General features: G+C 42.8%; 1 protein-coding gene across 1 annotated transcript in view; it reads left to right on the plus strand.

The window, feature by feature from the left end:
• LOC135219861 (E3 ubiquitin-protein ligase UHRF1-like) overlaps positions 1-21,625 on the plus strand; it is a 207,727-nt gene that overhangs the window by 56,277 nt on the left and 129,825 nt on the right. Inside the window, exon 8 of the mRNA XM_064256982.1 lies at positions 15,294-15,505. Within this exon, the coding sequence (XP_064113052.1) occupies positions 15,294-15,505 (212 nt within the window). The remainder of the gene's footprint in view (positions 1-15,293; positions 15,506-21,625) is intronic.

The following is a 21,625-nucleotide window of genomic DNA, read 5'->3' on the forward strand; positions in this document are numbered from 1 at the left end:
TTCTGTCTGGTGGATGGGCGGGGCAACATTTAGTCAAAAAGTGTTTGTTTACCTTGCTTACGTAATGAATGTTTTTCGACTCTTGGCTCGGAATCATTGGCCATGGCGTCGGCTAGATCATTTTTACTTTATAAAAACTAAAACTATCGGGTTTAGGTTATTGATAATGCTGACAAAATTTGTGTGGTTGTAAAATATACATATGTCAACTTTCAGCTACATCCGATGCTTTGACAAGGAGCAAAGTCCAAAAAACCGTGTTAGAGACCCTGAATCTCATAGTAGATGACCAACTGCCATCAAAATGAGGACTTTCCACCTGCTCTCAATCGAGCTCCAACAAGTACTCATCAATGTCCTTCTGTTGGAGGCCTCCCAAATGCTTACGAATGCCCCTCAGGACTCACTGATGCTTCCTAGGGGTCGTAAAAGGCACAGGATGTGGTCCTTGGTCCCTTTCGGCCACAACACGGCGTTGAAAAGCTGGGTCACCTTGGGTGTTTGGTCCCTCTCCAGCATCCAGATCTAAAACTCGCCTCACACACTCACTACTGACAGGCAATACGCGCCTTTCACGGTCCTGACGACGTTGAGACATCTCTGCAAATGTCCTGTTGTGTCACAAATACGTTAACACTCGCAAAAGTTCTGCAAAACACGAATGCGTCGAAGAAATCGCTCTCTGACGATGCGTCGCTGATGCTTTTTAGTGTGAGAAGAAAGAAATTCGCTCGTGCGTGGCTGGGTAACGCATGTGAACAAAACAGCAGCGTGATCTGTGAACTCCCAGCATCCATCAAGGGGCGTGATTGAAAATCTTTCGCAAACTAGGCCTATAACTATTTTTCCGCGAATATTTAAAAAAAACTTTTTGTAGTCGACGTACTGTACGTCCACTTGGCACGCGATTGACAATTTTAGTCAACGTACAATACATCCAGTTGGCGTTTAAGGGTTAATCCCTGAAGTAGGCACATTATGTATACATTCGTTTGTTCATGAAACTTACCCGTCAGATATATATATAGCTGTATTCTCCGAAGTCCGACAGAATTTCAAAACTCCCGGCACACGCAGTGGGCGCCAGGTGGTTGAGTACCCATTCCCGCCGCTGGGAGGCGGATATCAGGAATCATTCCCATTTTCTATTCAGATTTTTCTCTGTCGCGGTAGTGAAAACACCTGTTTCCACTACCTCCGCCTAGGATTTTGAAACTTCATTAGCCGCTTAAGTATCCTACTTATTTTTTTTGAATGATGACTTGGATTTGTGGCTAGGCATACGCTATCATAAATTAATTAAAATTTTTTCATTGCATATGATGTCTGAATCTAGTTAGCCTAGTTTCAGACTTTGTTGTCTGCAACGGGTAAGGGGAGGCTACCGAAACCTTCGGTAGACACTCGCTTTAGTATACATGACGTTTACATGTTTTCTTTGTTGAAAGATCAATGTAATTAGTGTAATGTTGACTGATTCCGAAAGAGACGTATGATTCGTATGTACGCAAATTAGAGCGTGATAGAATCAGGAGGTCTTCCTCCACAGTAACAGAAGTTAGGATAATGAACCTACTAACCTCCAGTAGACTTTATTTTGCCTAACCCTGTGGTATGGCTTACGGGCCTAGAGGAAGTTCTGTGAGAAGTAATGCCTTTCTATTATGGTGGATTACATCAAGTAAGCTTGAAAAAAGTGCTCGCTCTCCAATCAGTGTTGTGAGTGTAGTGATGTTGATTTTGCCCCTAGTGTTGTGGAGGGGGCGTCAGATCGGCCTTATAATGCCTCTAGGTCTAGACCTCTGTCGGACTCCCAGGACCACAGGAGAGGGCATGTCGAAAGCCGAAGGAGGGTTACGAGGAACCCCCACCGATCTGGCGTCCCTTCGGCAAGACCTGAAGACGCTTCTCAGGCTGCCAAAGATCGTGCACGTGCACGAATCCTGAAGGATTGCTTCTCGTCCTCTGAGGCGTCCTCCCCGTACAGGGTTGGAGCTCTCGGAAGGACTCGCGCCCTTTAAATAGAAGCTTATTGAGGAGGACGCTTCACGTCCTCTCTCTATTGTCGTGCGATTGTAATCGCCGCCTTAACAATTTGACGACTTTCCAACACATGGGAGAAAGAAGAAGGAAATAGGAAGAACGCTGTTAAGCGCCCAGATCGCCTTATCATTCTTACTGTGAAAAGGAAGAAGGCGTACCCTAAGGCGTCCTTTTGAGTGCGTTTCTGGAAGTGTCGATGAGCGTGACAGAGACGCAAGATGTCGCACAAGCGGCCGCCGTCTTTGTCAGGAGTTGCGAACGTCCATAATACTCGTCCGGACGACGATCACCGTACATCGGCTTATGACTAGCACGCTTCATGAGCGGCGCTCCCCTTGAAGGCAGGACGCTTTTGAGGACGCTTTTCGGGACGCCTCCGTATTTGATAAGCAACAGTCATGTCGAAGTTTTTTACCAAGACGTACGGGAGAAACCTTGGTTTCTTAATAAGAATCTTATCGACGTTTGGGTATGATGGCGGATAGGAAATATCTACTTCCTTCCGTAAACCCTAGAGATGAACAGGAATTCTGTCTCTTCCGCGATTTATGAGGAAATTACGAAGATTTAAAGAGTTCCTGGATTAACTTCCTTCCTTAAGGAAATATATTCTCTTTCTATCGTTCTATTAACGAAAAGAACGAAGATAGTAAAAGTTTTTTCCTTTCTCTATCTGCCTCGGCAGGGAAAGAAGGTAGTAGAGTATCTGCTGTATGATAATACGATACGGTCAAATCATAAGCACATACCGTAGTTACTTCTTTGCTGTGCAACTCTATTACCAGATATCCTTACAGGACCTTTTTCCTAGGAAGGACTACGCTTAAAGGGATTGTTATGACAATACCTAATTAGCTTCTAGATTTATCGAAGTCTTGTTTTCGCTTAAATATACATTAATAAGAACTTCCTGAAGTTCGATAATAATTTTATAAGATTCCTTTATTGAATGGAGTAGCTGGCAACTCTGGAAGAGTAAGGCCAGACAGCTAACGGAGGGGGCTGCCATCGCTTAGACCAACGCAGTAACCATCTATTGCTCAGTCATGAGAGGTCGGTCCTGCGGGATGGAATGACTAACCGTATCTCTCCCCTACAATTCGCGGTCTTAGCGCCTCGGATTGAGGGGATAGTTAAGCAAACATAAATAAAATATTGTCTGCCTTTTGCTAAGAAACGTTCAATAAGAAAGATATCCAGCCTTTCAATGCTGATTACCGTAGGTAACATTATTAAAGGAATCTAACGCAGCAGAACACTATATTATTATATGTTCTCATGCTTACGAAAGCATGGCTTTGATTAGAGTACATGCTTAGTGAGAAGATGAATGTAGTAGAGAATTCACTTTTAAGTCTACGGTATGGTCAAGTCTTATGGCCTTTCATGCATCAGGGCGCTCGACAAGATCCTCTCTGAGATGCCCTTGGTGTTCTAGGCACCAATACGCTCGGTAAGACTCTCGCGAGGACGTCTCTTGAAGATGCTCAACGTCCTACGCATTGAGACGTGAGGAAGCTTTTGCCGATGCTCGACGTCCTACACGAAGAGACGCTCTGGAAGACGCTCGATGTCTTACACATCTGGCGCTGCCAGGACGCGAGCGAGGGACGCTCGCCCAGGACGGATAGCGACGGACGCTTTTGACGACGCTCGGCATCCTACACGTCCATGACGCTCGTAGAGCACTTGCCAGGACGTTCTTCAGAACGATAGGCGTCCTACGCATCAAGACGTTCGGCAGGATTCCTGCAAGAACGCTCTTCAAGAGGGCGTCGTCGAAGTAGAGGAAGGAGTTTGGTCTCGTCAAGATGTCTACTTCGCTTTCTACGAAGGAGCGTTCAATAGAATCCATCACTGATGAAATTCCAGGAAAACTGTAAGCAGATTTCGGTGTCATAAAACGCCTCGTCTGCTTTCGGGACTGCGCTGCCAAAGCTTGAACTGTCCTTTTCGATCCTCGGTTCTCACTTGATCTCCATTCGAATAATGTTAATTCGTTCTCTTGGCAAAGAGAACGAAGACAGTCAATTTCCATTCTCTCTCTCTTCCTCGTCGAGGAAAGAATGTAGTAGAGAATTTTATGTTCAAGTGACTACAATACTTACGTATTTTATCTTTGCGTCATATTACTAATGTAGGGTTCAAGTCATATACGCATATCATGGTTACCTCTACAGATGGCAACCGAAAAGACGGTTATTGTAATGTATTTAATCGGTCCTTCCTGCAAACTCCAGGAGTTTCCGCTGTAAGGACAACGCTAAAGGTATTGTTACAACAACACTAACTCAGCGTCGGCATCTAGCGAATTATGTTTCGCTTAAATATGCCTGCTTGAGAATTTCCTTATCGATAATAGTAACAAACCTATTGTCCTTCGTAGAAGAGAGTAGCTGGTAACTCAGGCAGAATAGTGCGAGACGAGAGGTTGCTGTCATTGTGGATGACGTAAAGGAGGAGTATATTTAATCGGTACTCCAGGCAACTTTCCAGGAGTTTCCGATTTAACATTTGGTTAATTAAGCGTAATGTTACGACAACAAAACTCAGCTTCTGTATTTAGCGAATTTTGTTTCGCTTAAATATGCCAACTTGAGAGTTTCTGTTCAAATAATGTAAAATCTATTCCTTAGATGAATAGAATAGCTGGCAACTCGGCATAAGACTGCGAGAAGGTGAACATAAGCTGCTGCCTGTGACTGTCACAGTGTCACCAACTCAGTATCAGGTAGCTCGCTGTTAAGCTCGGTCGGTTACGTCTCTCTCTCCCGCGGGATTGATTGACGAACCATATCTCTACCCTACAATCATGACTTTCGCCTCGGGTTGAGGGGATTTCTAGTAATCATGAATAAACACGACTTCCTATTGCTAAGAAATTTTCAACAGAGATATCTCTTAGACCTGTTCAGCGCTGCTTACCGCACTGTAACAGAATTCTGTACGAGTTTACCGCGGCATAGCACTATAATAATGCTCTCCTCTTATGCAAAGCGCAGCCTTATTAGGGAAGGAAGCATGCTTAGTGAGGGAATGGATGAGTCTGCTGGGGACCATTTCCTCGCTGGAGAAGCTTGTTTCCCTGAATAGACTGCAATTCAGACCTCTACAGTTTTTCCTGCAGGAGGACTGAAATAACATCAAAGATCTAGAAATAATTCTAAACATCTCTCAATGGGTTGACGATCACCTCAGGTGATACCGAGAGGGTGCCAGGCATCCGGACAGAGGTACAGAGGTCCTGGCACATAATCTAAGAGAATTGGAAGCAATTTGGTTGGCTCTCCAGTTCCTCGAAGAGTGAGTTTTTGGTCGATTGGTCCAAATCATCTCAGATAATTTCGCAGCTCTCTCATATCCCAAGAAGAGAGAGATGGTTATCGACATAGCACGGAACGTAACGATCCTCAAGAGGTTCGTTACATTATTGCACGTCCGTGCGGATCTTCTCGATCGGCGGCAGCAACTACTGACGTCTGAGTAATCCTCGCTTAGAAGTATGTCGAGAGTTGTGGAGACGTTGGAGACGTCCTTTCGTAGATTTCTTCGCAATATTGAAGACGAAGAAGCTTCCTCTACGTTGCTCCCTTATTCTCGATCCGAGAGCGGTAGCAATAGACGCAATCATATAGTATGGAATGGGGATAGTTGGTTAGTCTCTTTTCCCCTATTCAAAAGCTTAGGAAATCTGATAAGATAATCGCTGGCGTCAGAGGGAGCGAGAAAGACGCTGATCGCCCCATGTTGGCCTTCGAGAGGCTGGATTCACAGAGGTCACGTCCTTCAGAGGGCATTTTCCAAGGACCCTTCCCCGAGAGAATCGGTCTACTCTAACAGCCTCACTTCGAGAGGTACCTAAAACCTCTCCGCTCTGAGTCTGGATGCGTTCAGACTGTCGAGAAGCGAGAGGATCTTCAAGATTAATTACAAGTCTCATTGCCAAAGCAAAGCATGCTGCATATTTTGCAGTGTACCAATCGGAGTGGGCCGATTCTGGAGATAGTGCAGGAAGGAAACTGACTGCTCCTACACCTCCACCTCTGTGAATTACTTTACCGTCTTCCCTTTCCGTCTGAATTATGGGATAAGCTAACAGTCCCAACGATTGTAGAATACGGAAATAGTGTTGACGGCCTCTAGGCTCAGAGATTCGGATCTGTCAAACAACAAAGCCCTTCACGATCTTTGAGGTCTGCGGAAATCTTGATGGAACTTAGACGTTAGTCTGAAGTTCTTGATGTCAAAGCATTTCGAACCTCTCCTTTCTGTAAACTTAATACACGTGACCAGAAAGGCTAATTTTCTAACCACTCTAGCTACGGCAATGAGGGTTAGTGAGGTTTTAGCCATCATCAGAGGTTTGGCTTTAGAGGACATAATTCGGTGTGTCCTCTAAGCCTTCCGTTCTTGCTAAGAACGAAAACCCGTCTAACCCTTGGCCCAGAGGCCTGGAGATCAAGGGGATGGCACAAATTATTGGGCAAGAGCCACAGAGAGTCCTGTGCCCTGTCGGGGCTCTCAAGTTTTATCTTGATAAAACTAAAGAAAGTCAAGGTCATTCGGACAATCTGCGGTGTTCCGTAAAAAGACCAGACTTGCCCATGTCGAAGAACGCCCTGGCGTTATTTTTAAGGAGTCTTCTAAGAGGCTCCATTCGTCATGTTTGAACAAAGATTTGAAACCTTTTAAAGTAAAATGCTCCACGAGGTGAGGGCGCGGCCTCGGAAGCATTTCAACAGAGCATGACACTCAGTAATATCCTGAGTGCCCACGTTTGAGCGAAGCAACTCGTGTTCGCTTACACTCCCGACGGGATGTGAAGACGACATATGAGATCTGCGAGTCGCTAGGACCATACATATCCGTAGAAATATTATTGGAGGCAGGAAGCAGCACGAATCCTATCCTATAGAAAAGGGATAGGTGTGCTTTTTATACTTTGAAGGGTTGGTCGCTTGAGGCGCTTTCCCTTTCGTTAGCCTAGAAGTTATGGGACTAACTTCGATAGGTTAGGTCAGGTGGTGGTTTTAGCTTCGTTGCCCTCACAGTATGGTCAATATGGTCTAGTCACATTGTGGTCACGCTCCCGTTGACAGATCATCTAGAGCGCACCAACTACACAGGTCACTACCTTGTTGGCAACTCTAGTAAAGCAAAAGCAGACTTCGGTGACAGTAATCAAGAAGTCAGCTATGCTAACAGGTAAGGAATCAAGATGTCAATCATCTGCACTTGAGGTGTTTCCTAATCCTTCTATTCTGTCCCTTCCCACCTCCAATGGTGGGATTCAGCTATATATATATCTGACGGGTAAGTTTCATGAACAAAATGTTATTGTTATGATACAATAAAGTTTGTTCATACTTACCTGGCAGATATATATAATTAAAGTACCCACCCACCTCCCCTCAGGGGACAGTGGTATGAAAAATCTGAATAGAAAATGGGAATGATTCCTGATATCCGCCTCCCAGCGGCGGGAATGGGTACTAACCACCTGGCCGCCCCACTGCGTGTGCCGGGAGTTTTGAAATTCTGTCGGACTTCGGAGAATACAGTACTATATATATCTGCCAGGTAAGTATGAACAAACTTTATTGTATCATAACAATAACATTTTTCTGAATTTTACAAACCAGCCTCTTCTGGCCTTAAATTCACTAACAGTAGCTCTTGTAGGCATTTTCTCACTGAGATAGGCATTCAACTTTCTCCAATTCTTGCTACAAGTTCTTTCTTGAATTATATAGTATTTCTTGGTAGTTTCTTTGGCCTTATTATAGCTTGTTTAGCAGTTGCACTTGAGTAAAAAAGCACAAAAACAACAAACACAAAAGCATAATAGGTCACGAAAGAAGATGGATACTTTGGGTACTCGACACGGGGCCTGGTCATGCGCTGGGACCCGGTTGGAGTGTTTGAGTGTTCGAAAACCGATGAAACATACAATAACAGACAAAATTTCATCAAAAAAGTCTAAGAAAACCGAAACGTATGAAAAGAGGCGTACAAAAACCAAGGTTTGACTGTACTAACATATTCTCCTCGTGAAATGTGTCTGTTATCAGATCCACTGACCAAGTAATAGGTGCATACCTGTGGGACAATTTCTTCAGGGTTGTGACTTGAGATAAGTATCTCCTAATAATTATCCTGAAACTCAGTGCAGCCTTTCATTCCTCCTGAGAGTTTACAGGTTTCATTTTGAGACAGTGGTATTGTTAAGCATTAACACCACAGAGCAACATTATGACCAAACAAGAGGGTTTCTTTTTCCCTCCTGTTTCAGTGTATATACAGGTGCTCGAGTGTAACTAGTAGTTCACTCGATAGCTCTGTAAGCCAAGAACATCCAACCTGGAATGTACTCCCAGGCAACTCGGCCTACGGAATCAAGTGAGGGGCAAGGTACTGGTTTCTTACGGAGACATCGTTCGTCTTAGTATTGTTTCTACTCGTCAAAGGTTAAATACTAATGTGAACCTCTCTGTCAAACCATCACAGACCTAAGGTCTCTGGGCAACATTTGATTATGTTCCTGTCTCATGCTCCGCACACATCATTGGACAGTATAACAGAAGTCTTTGTCTTTTGCTCCATCGCAACTGACCCTTTTGCCGCTGTGATGACTGAGAATTATTTTCTTTAGACAAACTCGGCAGTTTTGTGCAATGAAATAGCTGAATAACTATTCAGTCCTCTGTAACATGCCAGGGATTAGAGCCGTCTTCTCTGGTTGGTGTCATTAACGGGACTTTCTCTGTTCAGAATCGTGAGTTAACTTCTCTCAGATTCAATTTTGTAAGATGTAGGTCCACATTCACCCCAGTCTTTCACATAAGTAGTAGTATTTGTTCCGATACGTAATACAAACCCTCGGTCCTTTAACAATAGGAAGGTAACTAGCGGCAGCTAGGACGGTCGTAAGCTTCGAACAAGGGGAGAACGGTAGTTAACTGCTTGTCCGATCGTGCGCGCGCCCGAGAGGTGAAGAATCACTTTTGCTTTCGGCCGCGGGTGTGAAGGACGTGTTCGTCATCGCTCTCTGCCCGCTTCATCGTCGTATGCTTTGTTTATATTGTGTTTTCTACTAATGGTTTGTTTGACTTGAAAATGAAACTGTAAGTACACTGTTTTCATTTTCATTACTTAATTATGAGCCAACATGGAGCTATCGCCGTAGATGCGGCGATTTCCGCTCTTTTCATGAAATTGATATCCTTTTCCTTCCCCATTCCCTCTCTCCTTACGGCTACGAGGGAAAGGGGTAGGATCCTACAGACTTCTCTGTAGGATCCCACGATTGGGGACTGCGCTACCGGGGGGACCTTCGGGTCCTACCTGACGTAACCCCGGTCGTGGAGGAGGGACCCTGCACCATCTCCGATTTCTACGGGAATCGAGAGGACAACCAACCGATATTCGTTTAACGAATCCGGTGGGGGTTTCGCTGGGCGCTTAGAATTCTGCAGAATTTCTAGCACACATGGCGAGACCACTGTCCAAGGGAGTTAGACGAGTATTCCCGATAATTGTTACCACGATAATCGGGGATCTCGCCGAATGCTCGAATTCCTGGAGTTCTTAGCGTTGGAAGAAGACTGTCGCCGAAGGAAGATTTCTCACAGTGGCGGCCAGCCCTGGATTAGAGAGAACAGACGGGAATATCCAGTTTGGCTTGAATTTTCGTCTTCGTTATTCTGTGCACCATTGAAGCTTTCCTTCGGGAAAGACTTTTCCTTTTCTCTCTTTCTTAGAGATCGAAGGCGGTCGATCTCCAATCCTTATTTTGTTTTCTTGAAGGGAAAGAATTTAGGATGGAGATCGTTGTTCAGAATCCTACAAATATACTACGTATATTAACCTCGCGACATGATTCTGCTAAGCAGTTGAATGGTCCGAGGGGTTAGGCCGCATATCACGGCCGAATATCCTGGTTACTCTACGGATTGCGACTTAGACGAAAAGTATTCTAATTGAACTGCAACTCGGGGTTGCCTGCAACCTCCCTGGAGTTTCCAGTTTCAATTTTATATACTTATGGTGTTGTCACAACAACACCATTTAAGCTTTTATATTTACCGAAATTCGTTTCGCATAAATATAATTGCTCGAGCATATCTTTTTATGCTCGGTAGTTCTAGCCGAACGCATTCCTTCGTGGAAAGGATTACTTGGCAACTCAGGATGACGAGTCAGCGACAGCTACTGCGTATTGAATTGCCCAAGGCATTTCAGTACCAGCTGCCGCTTCGAGATGCACGGTTGGTTATGTCTTTCTCACCTGCTTTGATTGAATACCAACCGTATCTCTGCCCAACAATCACGGACTTAAGTCTCTGATTAACGGGGATTCTCGCATACATGAATGACCATCTACTGCTGTGACACTAGTATTCATCGTCTTCGGTATTGCGAGAATTTAAACAGATATCTATTAGACTCTCATCTTTCTGTTTACCGCACGGTAACAGAATTCTGTAATAGTCTCTTGCTGCATCGTATCGCGATAATGCGAATGATTTTTGCGGAATCTGAGTTTGTCCTCAAAATATCTCGTATTCGGAGGTGTGCAATTGTTCATTGTTCACCCCGGGATTAGCAGATGTATTGAAAGACATCGCCTACTCCCACACCTGCCAGCTCTACTTCCAAACGTTTAGCCCATGGGAAGCAGTTCTTCAGGCGGCTCTCCCCTGTGTTTCATTACTGAAGAACGCCCCGCTTTCATTGCACACCGGACAGCAATGAAATGGCGGTTAGCGTTTTCAGTCATTTGTAAGCACAGGTTCAGAATCTTGAGATTCCTTCTCTCGATTCAGCTGGAAGACGTAGGTTGCATTCATTGCCTACCTTCGTCTTCAACGTCACATAGTGTTGTTTCTCCTTAAGCTGAGATTCAACGTCTATGAGATTATCTTGCCATCAGGGACCTCTGTTTTTTGAAGGCAATTGACTTTCGCCTTTTGAGCTTATGCATTAAGAGAATCATCACCGCGCCGTCCGGCATCGGTGCTAAACAAATATATTATTTGTTTGGTCTCTCAGCATAACTCTTTAAAGGGCGAAGGTCACGTGACTTACCCGGATGCTTGGACAACTTGCCTCACTACCGATTCCGAACCAGTCAGTCGGCAGCTGTCAGAGCGCCCGAGTCAGTTACGAACTATGCTGTGGACTTAGTTCGGTTGTTCCAGAGCAATCATTACTTCGTCTTAATAGCTTGTCAGTATGAGTACTGTACATAACCAAAGTCGAGAAGAGGGATAGGTCATACGACTATTCCCTTCTTTTCGTCTTAAGTAACTGCATGACTTTTCTTGCGAAGTCAAGCACAAGGGATGGGGATTTGTGACGCTCGATTTCGTACCGATCTTCGTAGCGAAGACTCAGAACCCTTCGGTAACTGACGATTGGTTCGAGTCCTTCACAATACCCTCCCTAATGGACTTCACCGCCTCCGATACGAAGGCTATGCTGCTTTGTCCTGTGAAGGCGCGACGGAGCTGTCTGAAGAAACTCGACACCCAGGATGAGTGTGGACGCCTCTTCATCATTCTCTCGCGTTCCGCAAGAACTTCTCCGTGGCGCTGGTAGTGAAGGCAGGGGCCTGGTCCAACCGGACCGCATGCACCTCCTTCTACCTTCGGGATATTGCCCACAGGTCCTTGATCTTTTTCCTTGGGAACTGTGGTGGTTGCTCAACACGTTGTGTAGTTAACCCAGACCCTCGCAGGCTGAACAGCATCGAGTCCTGGTGTGACCGTAAGAATGGATGAGTGAATGAGAGTGTGACTGGCTCCTCTTCCCATCTTTTTCTCCCCTCTACCTCTGGGTAGAGGGACACGGTCGTCACCCTGCTGGGTAAGGAAGAGGTGCAGGTGAGCTAATCAATAGAGCACCATCCTATCCCTTTCAGTAGGGATAGGAGCGTTACATTCCCGCCATTTTTCTTCCTCCAACAAGGGGAGGAAGTGGATGCCAATTTGAGACAAACCCATCATTTTATGATTGTCTCTTGCAAACAGGAACAAGTTCTTGCTTGCTGGTACGAAGAGATACGCTTGCCTCTCTCTTAGTACTTGGCCCAGAGGTCTGACCATTGATCCTGCGGTGCACACCCCGATCAATCGGACAGAGGTTTGGATCCCTCCCTTGCTCTTACGACCAGGGAGGCACTCCAGGGTTGGACGGACACCAGTCTGTTCACCAAAAAGACTCAGATTCCTGATTCCTCCCACCAAGAAGTGAGTCTTCCTATTGTTAAAGGACCGAGGGTTTGTATTACGTATCGGAACAAATGACAATTTGTCGAAAATTGCATTTTTCCTAACTATACAAACCTGAGGTCCTTTACATATAGTCCCACCTCATGCCACCCCTCATCTGCGGCAACTTTTTGCATGGGCCTAAAGCAAAAGTGATTCTTCACCTCTCGGGCGCGCGCACGATCGGACAAGCAGTTAACTACCGTTCTCCCCTAGTTCGAAGCTTACGACCGTCCCAGCTGCCGCTAGTTAGCTTCCTATTGTTAAAGGACCTCAGGTTTGTATAGTTAGGAAAAATGCAATTTTCGACATTGTCATTTTTCCTCAGTTGAGATTAATTTACTAATGAGAAACTTCTCTCTCTTGCCGTCACAGGTACCTTAGGTCTCTAGTTGGCTTTTGACTTATGTTTAAGATACCCTTGCAAGAATCATCAGACTGAATTTTCTCTTTCAAGATTGCATTTTGTCTCTCTTTGGCATTGGCAAAGAGGATAGACGATTTGCACGGTTCGTGCTCAACATCACCCTTCACAAGGTCGGTATCATGTTGTGACTCCATCTCGTATGTTCTGTCATTCAGCATCTTTTGATGAGTTCAAATCTTTCATGATCTGCAATTTGGGCTTTGTTTTTGTTGATCCAGATCAATAATTACTTTGTCCTATTGGTTGTGTTGCTGTACCTGCGGAGAAATCGACACCCTTCGCTGGACATTGATAACCCTTCTCCACTACTGATTTGCCAATGCAGAAGAGTCTAAGGACACTTCTTCCTCCAAGGCCTACGAGCCTACAAGATCAAGAGGACCTTCTTTGCAAATGAATACATCGCCTGCATGCTCTCCCAGAGAGCGCTCAGTGCCAGTGGCCTCTCCCAGAGAGCAAAGGGTGGCAGTGTCTTGGTACCTTCATCACATTCTAAAGAATATATCAGACTGGAAGAGAGATGTGCCCTAATTAGGACCACATTTATGTCTCTTCTTTTGGGTCTTTGCCCACAGGACTTTGAAACCCATTTTTCTTGGATCTGTGGTGGGTGTTCAACAAGTTGTGTTTGCTTACCCAGCTCCTTCAAAAGGACAAGTTGCATCTTGCCTATGGTGTTTGATTCCAAAGATAAGAAGGATGCATGAATGACTTGACTTCTCCTTCCTCTTTGTCCTATTCCTCTTCCTTCGGGTTGAGGATAGGACTTGTCAGAACCCTAGAAGTAATCCCTCTCCCTCCTCTAGCAAGGGGAGGAAGGAGACTGGCAATAAGGCAAACCCTTCTCAGATCTTTGTGTTAATGCTTCCGACTGAATATTCTTCCCAGCCTTTTTCATATGAGTTATGATTCCTCACGCATTTCGAAAAGGCCCACGAGTCCGACTCTTGATCTTGCAGCTCTTATATTCTTTTCAATTTGTCAGAGGCAGGGCACTTCTCACTCGACCAGGAAGAATAACCTAGTTGTGCTGAACTCCAGTCGGTTATAGAGATTCATTCAGATTCCTCCCATCAATAAGTGAGTCTTCATAATGTAAAGGATCAAGGTTTTGTATTTGTATATCATGTAGGAACAAATCACAATTTTAAAAATTAAATTGTATTTTTCCTAACTATAAACCTGAGAGCCTTTACATTTATGCCCACCTCATGGCACCCCTCAATTTGAAACCTGGACTGAAAGTCAAAGTGGAATGTTTACATCTGGGTAGGCTGTCTACCAGATGGTAGTTACTGCCTAATCACCTTGTTCAAGAGTTTTTAACAGACGTGTTCCAGCTTTACCTTTTACGTATGGGCGGGCTTTGAGGACCCAAATACGTAAAGGAAAATATGAGAGGGGAAAATGCAGAATATCTTGATTCTAACGTACCTTAAAAAGGATTGATTTGGTTACGTTTACTCTAGAGAAGGTCGCCATAAAAAACCAGCCAATTACTTTACATTATCTATTTACAAGAGGCTGTTGAATGGCCTGGGAAAAGTAAATGCCACTTGTCCACACGTGGACCAATCCTATCTCTCACAATAGGGTAAAGCTGGCCATAAACAGATTAAAAGTCAATGCTGGTTTCCAGAATTACTCATTGTTATCTTGGTTAAGGAAGCACTCGCGAGCGAGGAGACAGGGACACGTGACTCAGACAATCTGGAAAAATTCCCAGATTAGACACAAAATGAAATAAAGACTTCTTGCACAATTACAGTTATTCAATTTTGTTTAACACACTGGGGAAGGAACTCTAGTGTTTAAATGAGATATGCAATGAAGACAAGCTTTAACAGGTCACAGGGGGAGCACATGCCCCGATGAGGACAAAAGGAATTTCAGTATAGAAGTGTTACAAGGGAGATTTGAAAATGAAATTAGCAAGAGTCATCTTGGAGAAACAGAGATGGTTGGATTTTGCACTTTCTAGACACCTTTAATCCGGAGTAGCTATCTGGGACTGAGACTGAGGTTGGATGTTTTTGAATCACCTAGATTTCACACATAGCCTCCGGCATTGCCTGAAAGATGCAAAAAAACACAAGCAGCGAATTTGGAAGGAAAAGAGTTCTTATGTTAGGAATCCCTAAAGCTCACTCGAGGTCTAGCTAATCCTGTGACCTGCCTGTCTTACTTTAAGCTCGAGCCTAAACGGAAATTCCAATCTATTGGCCTGCCTCTTGTTTCGCTCCCAAAGTCGGCTGATTAGGAGAGAAAATGGCTGCTCTTTTAGAGCTAACTAAAATGAATAAATGCTGGGTAGACGAGGGGGCCATTAAACCTAATACACCGTAAAGTAATTTCTAATGTAAAGGACTTCAGGTTTATATTGTTAGGAAAAATACAATTTCAACAATTGTGATTTTTCATTCTCAATATACTATAGTATAAGGGACTTAAATTTAAATTAAATCAGTTGGTGTATTATGGTTACAGATGTATTTGTTCTAATTACTTGATATGTTCTAAGGATTTTTAGTCAAGATCATATTTATCATTAGGTTTCAGAGGCAGGAATCCATCGGCCACATGTTGCAGGAATTCATGGTCGTGAGAGTGAGGGTGCTTACAGCATAGTATTGTCTGGTGGATATGAGGATGATGAAGACAATGGCGATAGCTTCACCTATACAGGGTCAGGAGGTCGGGATCTCTCTGGTAATAAGAGAACAGCTGAACAGTCTTGTGATCAACTTTTAACAAGGATGAACAAGTAATTATGACATGCTTACTTAAAATTTTAAGTACATATAGAGATGATATGATCTGTGACTTTCTCTTAGGCTTTTGATTAAGCTAAGATTTTCTTAAATCATGGGAACAAAACCATACATTGTTGCTTAATAATTAATAGAACATAAAGCCTTAGGTTTTCAACTTATGTGAAATAATTTAATTTGGTTCTGCTTTGTCAAAGCCTTTACATTGCTCGTTTCATTTTATTTGAGATGAATCTTACCCACTATTAAAGTTAGCTATATCTCCGCGCTGATTAGGCAAGTCAGCATTAAAAAAATAAATGAATAAAAATAAAATCTAATGGCTACCCAGATGGCTGTCTAGCTCACTTGTTCTCCATGAGGTGTGTTTTGAATGTTTTAGCTCATTTCAGAATTCTTGCTGCCATTAGGTGTAGGCAGGTATTGGTATTTCGTGAAATTTTTACTCCTGTCAAGGTACTGTAATTTTAATAATCTCAGGATGTGTTCCACCGAAAACAAATCTTCCAACATTAGGTTATGTAGGAATGAGTGCTATGTAAGCAGGATGCCTAAATATGAGGTAGATCACCGTATTATTTGTACTGCTGCAGGGGTACAGTGTGAGGAATGCAGGGATTGGCCTAAGGATCTTATGCTTACAGTATCAGAGATAGGAAAAGAAGGGAAGCAGATAGATTGCAGAAGTAATTAATTGGGTCAGGGCATAAGCTTCCTTTTCTCCTCTTCCTGAACCAGCCGATGGTTTTTTCCTAAGCTAGTATTACTTGACATTTCCTATGTAGCTCCAACTTGCGCTTCCCTTTTGGAAAAGCGTATCAAGAAACTTAATCAGGATGTAAGCCTTATTCTGAACTCTGTCAAAGGTTTGACTGAATTTATGATAGGGAACCGTTCTGAGTCCCCCCATAGTGAATGTTCATTTTCGTGCTTCCCTTGTAGAGTTGAGGTGTCGGTGCCCAAGCCTAGGACTGCCCTGCGACAATTGGAGAAAGTCCGCTGCCAGAGAACCGGCCAGGTTCTGGGGGCGATTGGCTTCTGTTCCCTTCAACTCCTATCTCCATTTCACGGTCTGAATCCTGCCTAGCTCTTTCACCAAAGGATTGTTTTGGTAAATGGTAATCTTCGCTCTGTAGTATGCACATTCTGCCGTCATTGGCACCTAGTTTAGGTTTTAGCATACATAGGGCTAATAACATATAGGTATTGACAGTTTTATTGAGATGATATGTGTCTGTAGTGAGTTTTGCATATTCTGATAAGATTTCTCAATCGACGGTTTAACCAATCTCTCAAGGTTTGGTTAATTGTCTGCTAGCCTATTCCTCTTTCTTTGTCGAAATGCACTTATTTGTTCTTTGCATGGTTTTTCTTCAGCTATTGACAACTCCTACTGCTACCTCAATTAATTTTTCTCTTTCAAATCTACATTGTTTATAGTACCTAAGGTTCTTTCCAAGCTAGATATTATTCTAGTTTCAGAGCTTTCTAACAATGTGCCCTATAGGAACACTTTCAAGTATGTTGATTTGCTTTCGGATGATGCGGGAGGGGAGTTACAACTCCAAATCTTTACCATTTTCTTTTGCACCTCACTTTTCTTTCTGTCTGCTGACTTGTGTGGACGTAGCTGAGTGACTGACTCCATGAGTCGCTTAAAACTGTCTCCCTTCGAGTCATGGATGCGATATAATACTCAACTGCTGGTGCCTCCTATTGACAAGTGTCGCTTCTTGTCGCCATTTGTTGCGAAGAAAGAGCAATCCTTTAGACTCCTTTGTTTACCTATTGTCGGTAGCTGTCTCCTGTTGCCCTCTGGTGGAAGAAGAGTTTGAATTGGAGAAACTCCTTCGGTCTGTTGGGCGTTTGTTGCAACATTATGCTTTGATGTAGGGTCATTTAGTTGAGGAAAGAGGCCACATAGGGTCTCTCTTGTCTTGGTGTATTTCAGCGTCCCTTAAATATTTGGAGAAGAGAACCTAAGCTTTCTCCTTCAATTAGAGTATTTCTTAGCTTCAATAGTACTCAGACGCACAAAGCTCCCTTTAGGTCTGCTGTGGCTGGTTTTCTTGTGTTTAATGAAGTTGCAGAGAAACGGGGTATACCTCTTGCAATACCAGCGCTTATCGGTGCTTAAACTGTCTTCAGTAGGAGGTTCAGTTTCTTTCTTTTTCCTATGGGGAGACGAACTCGATTTTGGACATGCTGATGGAGTCTCAGTCTAGCTTGTTGAGTGGTTACCTTTTGCTCAGTACAATGTCTCTTCTCTGCGTCAACTTAGAGAAGTGGAGGCGCCAACCTAGCAAGTTTATGAAGCCAGCTTTAATGTTTTGCCACCAGCAGGGAGTTTAGCGAGGAAGAGAGTTAACTCATTTTTGATGCTGCTAGCTAATGTCCTCATGCTTATACTAACTCGGTTTGGTATAAGTGAGAACACTTGCTTCTTTCTACTTATGCAGCTCAGGGTAAGGCGATAAGGGAGTACCTGTTGGTTCAATCCTGTTTTATACCTTTTGGGAATAAGTGCAGACTGCAGGTCCTGGTAGATGGGCAGTTGCAACCTTTTCGCATGATTGGAGAGACTTGCGACCAGTACCTTACATGATGGAGATGGTGAAGGGAAGTTGTGATTCTTTTTGGTTGCCTTCCACTGATTTAATCTCCTGCTTATAGCCATTCCTTTATTGTTTCCAGAAGTCTTTTCTCTCTTTAGGAGGAGGTTGTATTAGGGAGAATAAATGGACCAGACAGTAATTCACTGGGATTTTTACCTGTTTTTCCTAGCTCCATTAGCAATTGGAAATAGGCAGTCATTCATGGACCTTTTGAGACCGAATAACAGGAAGTGTCTGTCCCCATACTTTGGGTTTTCTAGCATGGATTAAGTGGCTTTCTAAGAATGGTCAGACGGTAGAAATGCAGAAATGTACTCCTCTTGCCAGTACATCCTCAGTCATGCAAGTTCCTTTAAGATGTTTTATGTGCACTTTTAGTGTACAGCGCCTCTATAGTATTCAAGCTGGCCAACTCCTGTCAACAGTATTCTAAAGGCCAAGGACCTGTTCCTTCACCTGACCCAGTTTTTATGCATTACGATTATTAATTCTCTGATATGAGGATGATACTTAACTCTGCAGGCTTGTCTGTCAAACATGACAAGGCACTTGCTTCTTGAAGAATTTTAGACCTGAAAGAAGCTTCCTATATCTTCTTTCCCACCGTTATCCCTACATTAAGTGGTCGGTTGCCTGATGCGCCCTCTCCACTACCTTCTATCAAAGACATCATCCTCCACCAAACATCTTCTCTCCATATCTTGCTTCACTTTATCTTACCATGTAAGTCTTTGTCTCCCTCTTGATTTTCTTCCTCTAACAGGTTCTTCCCAAGCCCTCTTCACTCTCCTTGTCATCCATCCTCAGCACATGCCCATACCATCTGTCGTGACACTTTATCACCTCTGTAATCATTACTTTCAAGCAGCGATATTCCCATAATCCACCTCAGCATTCTCATCTCTGTTCTCTCAAGCTTTACTTCCTCTTTTCTTCTTAGAGCCCATTTTTCTGCTCCATACATTAACACTGGTTTTACCACTGTGTTTTATATCTTGTCTTTGACTTCCCCTATGGTAGGGGTGTAAGAATACTACCACTGTAGGTTTGACGGGTTGTAAAGGGTGGCTAAAAGGACAGCTGCTGCAGGTAACTGCTGCAGTCTAAAAGGAGAGCTGCTGTCTTGCAGGTTGGACTGTTTAGTCAAAGGCTAGGCCCACCACCAATAGCTGTGGTTGATGACAGCAAGGGCATGCAGTTGTAAAAACCCCTTTGCCAAACAATATATGATTTGATCATTCATTTTATGGAAGGACTATTTTGGTGATTGGGGATTTAGAAAGAACAAACTACCTACAGATGGCCTTTACATCTGTGAGTTCAGCAGTTGCTGTGGGGGCTCGTCATGTAGACTTACTAGCATGTAGATGAACAGGAACACCCAGACAATTACTATTCCTTTGATAGCCCACAGGCTTGAGCAGTGCATGTGTTTCCTTAATGTAGCTTGATTCAGATTCATGCCTGCCCCTTATATCTTAACTCTTTCATATCCGCTTAGTTTTGAGCACTGTCCCCCCAGATATCCGAGGTGTCTGGGAGCGCTCGACAGTGCGAAAAAATAATTATTTCGAAAATTCAGCAAAAATATAAATTTTATGCCAACAACGTTCATTTTCCTGTCCTTTTTTTCTAAATGTTCGCATTTTATGGTGGAATAGTCAGAATAAGAGTCCCAGCCCTCTAAATACGAAAAAATGTGAGTTATTTAAAAAAAAAAAAAAAAAAAAACAAAAAAAAAAAAAAAAAAAAAAAAATTTACTACTTTTTTTATATTTTCGTTCATAACCCAAAAACTGAATCAGGCGAACGAATTATTTTTTATGAGAAAGCTAATAAAATTCTCTAAATATCGGCATATAAGTCAATGGAAAACAAATAAGTCCAGTCGATGAAAAAAATTGATAGAAAAGAGGGTAAGAAACGGAGCGCTCTGCCCGGCGCATGGTGAGAATTTTCGCTAGAAAATTTTGGTTTTTTTTAAGAGCCCTATCTCGGTTATTTTTCATTTAAATTCCTTTGTAAATATATGAAAATGTAGAGGAAAAGTTGAAAAATGAAGGGAAAGTCAAGAAAAATGGCTTTGGTAATGGCAACAGTTTCATTTTGACGTTATAAGTTGATTGAAACGAAAAAAAATGTTACCGTTGTTAACATTATCGTTCGTAGGTCAAATGCTATAACAGTTAGGCAAATAAATTATTTTTTATGAGAAAGCCAACAAAATTCTCTAAATATCGACATATAAAACAATGGAAAATGAATAAGTCCAGCCGGTGAAAAAATTTATAGAAAATAGGATAAGAAACAGACCACTCTGCCCTGCGCATAGTGAGAATTATCGCTAGAATTATTTATTTATTTATTTATTTTTTTTTTTTAAGAGCCTGATCTCAGTTATTTTTCATAGAAATTCTTTTGTAAATATACGAAAATGTAGAGGAAAAGTTGAAGAATAAAGTGAGAGTCAAGAAAAATGGCTTTGGTAACGGTAACAGTTTCATTTTGATGTTCTATATTGATCGAAACGAAAAAAAAAATGTTACCGTTGTCAACATTTCTTCCTAGAATAACAATTTTTTTAAGAGCCCTATCTCGGTTATTTTTCATAGAAATTACTTTGTAAATATACAAAAATGTAGAGGAAAAGTTGAAGAATAAAAGGAGAGTTAAGAAAAATGGCTTTGGTAACAGCAACAGTTTTATTTTGACATTATAAATTGATCGAAACGAAAAAAAATGTTATCGTTGTCAACATTATCGTTCGTAGCTCAAAAGCTATACTTATCGGGCGAATTTCTTCCTCCTACTCCAGATGAAGTAGTTCCATGGCTTGCTTGGTTGGGGTTAGGTTAATCCTATGAGCCTTCCATGAAAAGTCATAGTCCATTAGAAGCCTCCTTATCTTGGCATCTCTGGAGATTCAGAGCCCTGCCGAAACTCTAATCGTCTCTTATGGGATGCACTAACGCGTTTTCTGTTACTTTTGTCATAAAAACTACGCGAATGCACGTTGGAAAACTATTGTTCTTGCGAGACATAACCATGTAAACAAACACTTATGTCAACAACACCTCGCATGTGGGTCACTGAGAGGGAAGTGTCGGTGCAATCAGCTGATTTCATTGTGAGAATTTTACTATGCCAGGGATTTGAGCATACGCAGTACAGGAACTACTTTTTTGGCATATTGATACCCGAGATACACGGTGCAAGGTATGATGTAGCCTATAGAAATCGCTACTTGTCCGGGGAAAAAAAAAATGCCCCTACCACACGTACGAAAAATTTCGGTAAATTTTACGTACCGCTACGTCAGTTGGATAGATAGGGGATAGAGTATTTTTATGTACTATTACGTCAGTTGGACATGAAAGGGTTAAGTAATATTGAGCAATTTCAAGTTCAAGAATTCCTTGGTGTCTCCTGTAGAGCTCTTGGTCTCTTATTTTGCCGTTAAGAAGAAATCAATTCTACCATACAATTCCTTGCAATTCC

This window comes from Macrobrachium nipponense, chromosome 1, assembly GCF_015104395.2.
Source record: "Macrobrachium nipponense isolate FS-2020 chromosome 1, ASM1510439v2, whole genome shotgun sequence".
NCBI classification, from domain to species: Eukaryota; Metazoa; Arthropoda; class Malacostraca; order Decapoda; family Palaemonidae; genus Macrobrachium; species Macrobrachium nipponense.